This window comes from Larimichthys crocea, chromosome XIII, assembly GCF_000972845.2.
Source record: "Larimichthys crocea isolate SSNF chromosome XIII, L_crocea_2.0, whole genome shotgun sequence".
In the NCBI taxonomy this organism is placed as follows: Eukaryota; Metazoa; Chordata; class Actinopteri; family Sciaenidae; genus Larimichthys; species Larimichthys crocea.
In genome coordinates, this window is record NC_040023.1 from 6,103,667 (window position 1) to 6,111,118 (window position 7,452).

At 41.3% G+C, this 7,452-nt stretch overlaps 1 protein-coding gene across 3 annotated transcripts in view; it reads left to right on the top strand.

Moving 5' to 3' along the window:
• LOC104931638 (retinoic acid receptor beta) overlaps nucleotides 1-2,029 on the top strand; it is a 171,054-nt gene extending 169,025 nt beyond the window's left edge. For all 3 annotated transcript variants that reach the window (XM_027286249.1, XM_027286248.1, XM_019261614.2), the window contains one exon: nucleotides 988-2,029. In XM_027286249.1, coding sequence (XP_027142050.1) covers nucleotides 988-1,316 — 329 coding nt within the window. In that variant the 3' untranslated portion in view covers nucleotides 1,317-2,029. The remainder of the gene's footprint in view (nucleotides 1-987) is intronic.
• Nucleotides 2,030-7,452: the final 5,423 nt, after the last annotated feature.

Sequence of the window (7,452 nt, forward strand, 5' to 3'; positions counted from 1 at the left end):
ACCCAAAACATACCCGTATATAAATGTTTAAGGCCTCAGCATGCTTCAAACAAACTAGTTTGTGTGACATATCATACCCATAGCAACTTTGTAAAACTTTTTTAGTGTAGTTCCTCTGACCCACGATACAATCATCATTAACATATGTATACTGTATTTAGTTCTGAGCAGGACTCCTGACCTTGTTTTAACTTCTCTAAACTGTCTCCCTATAAGACACTATCGATTTGAACTTTTTGTTTCTAACTTTTAATGCATGTTCTGGCCCGGCTCATCGTGCTGAGCCTTTAACTCCATATGAGCCCGAGTGTACTTTGAGATCCTCAAAGGCCCTCCTGCCCCTCCATAGACCTTGGACCCCTAGACTTTGGGATGACTTGCCTGAAGAAGGTTTTGTAGACGTCCCTGTTCTTTTCCATATCCCCTTTGTATCTCTCTTTAAATCCCGTCTTTTAAACTTGCCTTACAGAAATGTTGCACAGGTTTAACTGGCTGCATTAGGAGCTTATGATGTTTTTACTAGTTTTATTTGTCTCCTAATTCTTTGTTTTTGGAAAATCTAAATTATTATGGTTTCTCTTCTTCTTCTTTTTTGCAGTGCACTATACATAAATTAAATACTGCTGTAAAGTTAATATCGTTTCCTGCAGCTGAAAGGTCTGACCGGCTGCCTTATTTTGCCTTAAAAATCTTTTTTTTGTTTGATCTTTCAACCACATCTCATTGTTTTCATCCGTGGATGAAGAGTTTTCTCAGTTGTCATCACATGTGATAAGTATAGCACTTGCTTACGTAATTTGAGTGGTATATGGTGAGATTGTAACATATTGTTACATGTAATTGGCGTGTCAGCCATCATGATGAAGACCATGAGATGTGGTTGAAAGCTCAGAAAAAATACGTTTATGAACTATTTCCAATGCCGAGAACCAACTTTTACACTTCGGTTTTTTGGCCTAAATTTATGCCCTTATCGTGATCTTGCAGGAGCAGAACGGGTCATCTCTCTGAAGATGGAGATCCCAGGTTCAATGCCGCCGCTTATCCAGGAGATGCTGGAGAACTCGGAGGGCCAAGACGGCCAGAGCAGCAGCAGCGGTAGCAGCGGTAGCAGCAGCAGCAGCAGTGGCAGCAGCGGTAGCAGCAGCAGCAAGAGCAAGAGCAAGAGCAAGAGCAAGAGCAGCAGCACTTCGGCTGAAGCGGCAGCCAGTCCCAGCAGTAAGGGCAGCCCCAACGAGGACGCCACTGCCGTCGAGTCGCCGAAGTCATTGGACACCGAGGGGGCTACGGCCACACCGCCCAGCGAAGAGCCCTAAGGAGGCACCTAAACTCTCTTTGACATTCCTTTGCACAAGAAAGGAACAGCCGGGCAAGGCGCCGACCCCCCTCGACCCCCTTCTATAAAAAAAACCCTCTACCCCAACTCCTTTGCTTGGTCTTACGTTATCTTTATCCTCGTCCTATTTTTCTCACCCATTCCCCTAAAAAAAAAAAAAAAAAATCCCTCCTTAAAAAGACGTCAACACGGAGGCCTCAAAGGATCAGCGCTTTGTGTATAATTCTGAATCGAGCTCTTATTTGGCGTGGTGTCTCCATGGACAGGGACTGTGACAGGAAAGGGCATGGCCCTCACAAAACCGCCAGAGATGATACTCCTCAGGTCTCCTGTGTAAATTCTTATCTGCATGACGGGAGTTTGATAAGTGGTTTTACTCCTCTCTCTCTGTCTGTCTGACCCTCTCTCTCTCTCTCTCTCTCTCTCTCTCTCTCTCATATCTTCATCTCTCGTATTGTTGACATACATACATTGTACATACCATTGTATGGTTAGATCTCTGTTTCTATGATGAATTTTGTGGTGCTTTTTTTCATTGTCTTAAATATTATCTTTGAGGCGATACACATCAAGGTTTAAAGCGGGGACTAATTGTAAGTCCTTCAAAAAGTTATCTAGAATGTTATTGCATATAGACATTACGGAAGTCTAATATTTTATATTTGTTCCTATATTTAAAACTGTTTTTTTCTTTCTTTGTCTTTTATAACACTTCTTGGTTCATGTCTCTACATGAATGAGTGTACATCCACGCCGCCAGAATGCAAAGCTTCTCTCCATATCGACAGCCGAGTCTGTTCAACTGTTTCCTCAAAGGAGGGAAGCACAACAGCAGAAGCCTTTGATACACACTCATCAGTTTGACCGCGTCTGTTTAAGTCTCAGTCTCGACATGAACCGCACAGACCCGACGTACAAGATTAGATTTAGAGTAAGCCGGACTATGAAATCAGCTCATTTGGTGGCTGTATCTCCTCAGTAAATCAGTTTACCTCACTGTCAAAACAAATTGGGGAAATTAGGTTGCTGATAGATGCCAGAGATTTTTTTTTTTCCTGCAGCAGGCTGTGATCACATAGGAGGCTTTTTGTATCCGTTACCTTACACTTCAACCGGACCATGATTCAGCTTAAACTGTGCCGCACTTTATTATCATCATCTGGTCAGTTAAGACATACAACAAGTTCAACAAGTCAGTGTGCCACAGTTTGTTTCCCCTTCAAAATCTCTTCCCCTACGGCTTGGCTCAAACCACAAGTGTCCGCTGAGTTTTTTTATGAGGAAGATGTCTGGCTCCTCACTATTTATAAATCAAATTTTTGCTGATGCGATTTCTTTGTACAAAGTACAAAAAGGTCTCATTGCCAGAGAAACAAATTCATTACAGAATACAAGGGGAATCAATGTTGGCACAGCAACAGTGTAGAAATAAATCCTTAAAGCGGACATCATGTGTCCACCGTCTCTTTTTCCAGGCTGGCATGTTGCCCTCACGTTAGCGAGCACAGCCAGCATCCTGTTCTTGCTCATGTAAAGTGAGTCTGTGCAACTTTTCCTCAAGGGGATAACGGTATATGCTAAAACGTAGAGTAATAGTAGCACAAATCACGTTATTTTAGTTATACATAACATGTTAACATGAGCAAACACGTTATTTTAGTTATACATAACATGTTAACATGAGCAAAACCCCTGAGTGTAATGAACTTGGGTTTGTTTTATTGCCAGACAGGTTGTGAATAAGACAGCGGTTTAAGAAAGATTGGAGGTAAAACTGGAAACCAAACACACCAGAAATGTTGCTAATTTTACAGGAAAACTGTCACGCACACGCACGTCTACAAATGTAAAACCAGAAAGCTGTGAAATGAGGAATGTTTGCAATGGACAGTTTGAGTCCTAATTTTACCATTCGAGTTTCATTTGTCGTCCAAATAAGTTTGGCTAACATGTTTGACAGTCAGATCTCAAGTGGTGAAGTTCGTGAGCGGTGTCATTACCGACAAAAATGATGTAATTACTGTGCAAAATCTAACCAGACTCATCCTCTGAGCTTTGTCTATCACCTCTGTGGGTTATAACGTACTCACCAAAGTAATTGCTGAGATCTTGTAAAGGTTGGCTCAAGTTATTCCGACGAGAAACTGAAAAGTAAAATTATCACCCAACAGACCAACTTGGACCTACATACTTGGACCTCATAGTTGTGCTGAGTAACAGTTTTTCTTGGGCAGTAAGCCACATAATGGGTGCAGTGACAGTTTTGCTTTCAAAGCAAGTAGCTAATTTGGCAAAAAAAGACCTGTCGGATCACCTGAATGATGGTGTTTTTTTTTGCCCCGTTGGAGTTATTTTTAGTTAAAAAGACACACATTGTAACAAACTGTAGCTTTTTTCCCGGAGCTTTTGTTGCTTTTGATTACGCTCCTTTCGCTTTTGTGTTTGAGCTTTCAGTCTGATCACAGCCTCTGACAGCTTTTCACAAAATTCTGCGAATGTCGACCTAATGAGTGTGTATCTAACCACTAACAGCATGTACTACCAACCGGGCTCACCCATGCACATGGGCTCTGTTATGGCCTTATGAACAGAGCTTCTCAACCCGCTTTTTCTCTCCCTTTTCAGAAGTGTCTTGTTTGAACTAGTGAAATACGGGGGCAATGCAATCCTTAAAACACTGATGACCGGACCGTGTGGGTCGGGGAACGATTGTACACTTATGTAGAAAGCACACAGTGGGGCGGGATCCACAAATCTTCTTCAAACGTTCGCCTTGCTCTTCAGACTTGACAGTGTAAGCTACATTTAATGATGCAAAAGGAGATTCCGGATGACCTTTCAACCCTCTGAGAAGTGCAGTCGAGTAAAGCTTTTCTTTGGACAGGAGATCCAACTGAGCTCTTAATCTCATTGGCGGGGAAGTAGGCGGTGTGTCTTACATCAAATGAGGTGGTCTAGCTGAAATTATAAGACGATCCTAGAAAGCTGCTTTTCTCTACAGCAGAGGTCACACATGATACTGAACAATAGGAAATAAACTCCATCATATCCTCTTATAAGACCCAGATCCCTCACTAACCCTGCTGTCCTTGGTGGCTGAATAATGGCTCCATTCACTCTGATATCAAGTTGTTCACTTACAGCACAGTGGACAAACTGATGCACTTAAACATGCAGGACCCTTTGAAACTTAGCTGTAAAAGGCTAGCAGCAGATTCCCAGCAACCAAAGGAGGAGGCCAAAGTTCAGCTTTAAAGAAATTAAGCACAAATGTTAGACATCACAAAGGAAATGATGCAGGAAGTCCCGTCTGAAGTCTGGAGCACGAGTTTTCCGCTCTTAGCTGATATTTGTGCCAGCACGAATTTCATTTGGTTAATCTGAATTTGTGTTTTTCTCACTTCAAGTTGTAGATCAAAAGTGAAATTGTATTTGTATGTAAGGGTTCAGAAAGTTTAAATTGTGGTTCAACAGTACAAACTAGCTTAGATCAACCACATGAAGATGAAACTTTGCGTCAACGTTCAACAGTTCTTTCCTAAACTTGGAGAAAGCAGTTGAGGAAAGACTGTCTCATTCCACTATTCACTTGATTTGGAGCTTTCAGCAGTCAGATCTTCATCAGCAGATAAAGTTCACTTCACTGTCATGGAACTAAAGATGTTCAAAGATGACTTTGAGCACTTCTCATCCGTGACTGAAAGGAATACTTCAAAGATACATCCATGATTGGACTTGGAAACAGTACTTGAGAAGTCCTGGCATCAGAATTTATAAAGTCGTGTAATCAATCAACTTAAGTTGAATTTACACACTTGTTCTGGAGCTTTCTGCCATATCACAAGGACACTTCAGTTGTGGGTGAGGATGTAAAACAGCGATCAAAGATTTCCAATATCTGAATTTTAGTACTCACTGGAGTAAAATATTGAGCATCCATGGTTGTAGGGAATGAGGGAGTGAGTTTAAACCTTCGATGCACTTTTAGGACTTTTAAGTCGAGCTTGACAGTTCATTCTTGACCTTGGCAACAGCAGACAAATTAAGTTTGATGACACTACAAATGCAAATTCAAAAACCAAAATGAATCAATGTTGGCACAGATATCTTCCTATACATGTAGTCCTCATACATCAATTGTATGTAAAGTTGTTGCGGGGACTACAAGTCACTGAGCTTCGAGCGTTTGATGTATGAAAACAGGAAACCCTTCAGGGTAGTGATGGATTCTGGGTCTTAGCAGCACATAGTAAAAAAAAAAAACCCATCTGCATTCCATCCCTGCTAAGAAATACATATCATAAGGGAAACCAGAGCTGTTTCAATTTTCTTTTTAACGTGTTTGAATGTGAATAATGTCACGGAGTCTGTCAGAATGATATGCAGTGTTAAGGAATACTTACTACTATCTCAATGTAACATAGGAAATGCTCTCCCTTGGTTCTCTCTCTGTCTTGCTCTCCTGGTGAGAGATGAAGGGAGGCATCTTGGTGTTTTTTTTTCTTCTTTGTTTTGTTTTTGTTTTTTTGAAGCTGGAAAACCTTCACAGCCGAAGAATGTCCACATCCACCCCTGAAGCGCCGGGCCAGCCCTCAGGCGCCTGTCCACAGCAGGGACTGTTATCTGTTCCTTTAGGACACAACTTCACGATGCTGAATTACTCTCGTTCGTTTCTGTTGAATGTTGTACCGACCGTAACTGTAATACTCTACTATCTAGCTCACTGCAGAGATGTTATATAAATGGTGTGTGCTTTGCATTCCAATTGGCAGCTCTGTGGAAAAGACGCTCTGTTATTTGTCCTTGGGAACATCGACTCGCAAGTGTGGAAAACAAAAGTGGAGGAACTGGAACTTGGTGGGCTGATCTGGACATCCAGATCCACACGCGACACGTATATTATTTGGGACAATGAGAAAGAAAAGCCCACGAATGGAAAGAGAAATTGGCGACAAAGTCAACTCAGCACCTGATATCGTCTGTATGTTCTGTTCCTGTTCTATGTCTAACAACAGAGCTGCTTCCCCTCTACAGCCAGGAAGCCAATCTGCTGTCGTCAATCAATCAAACCCAATCAATCGACAGCTATTTGGTTAAGAGGTCAACTAATGAAGTAGGGTTCGACCGATGTGGGGTTTTGAAAACTAACACTTTGTTTTAATTAGCTGGAGATGATGTTTTGAGCCAATAACCAGTCTGAGAAAAAACAATTTGATATTAGTCTTGGTTGTTGGGTGCATAAAGTGTAGTGTAGTCCTTCAACCTGGTTTGTCAGGCTTCCAAGAGGCATTTCAACAACACAGATTAACTGAGAATATCTTACAGCTGGACAAATCAACAGTGGATCTATCAAATTATTGCCCAACTCTGCAGTCTAGAGCATTTCTAAATCTTTTAGTGCTTTGTTTTGGCCACAACTTAACTGTTTTGGTTCAAAAACCATTCTCATCAACTTATTTACCAACTACGACAGCTATTTATAGCAGACTATATGCTGCCTTACCCAAAGGTAGAAACAAATTAGCAAGAGTTTAAAAGAGGGTGAATATTGCATTTACATTTGCCAGGTGGCCAGAAACACATCTCTAAATGAATGCTAATGTTGTCCCGTGTTCACTGGATGTGTTCACTGGACTTTACGAGGTGATAATATGTCAGTACTGTGTTCACGATGTGTTCTGGCGCCCCCAAGTGGCCAAACAATCTGATACTGCAGCTTTAATGTGTGGTTACATGGTCCAGTTTTAGGGATTTTCTTTTTAAATTTGAGATTTTCAATGCCTCAAACTAAATTTGAAGATGCAGCATGTTGGCAGAGTCGAAGCTAGCCTTGTAATAACACCATATAAGATATTTCTATTTTGTTTATCACCACATATTGTCACAAAAATTCCCAATATCTGTGACTCAGACTAGTAGACAGGTCTAATCAGTCTAAATGTTAACGCTAACCATCTACTCAACAGTGAAACTCAGACAAAAGGTACAAAACATCAATCTCAGCCCCACATATCGGTCTAACCCTAACTAAAACACCTAGGAGCCAGAAAACATGACTGTGAACCTCAGTATCAATCATTAACAGTAGCTCTGTTGTTGTCTGTCCTGACAGTGTT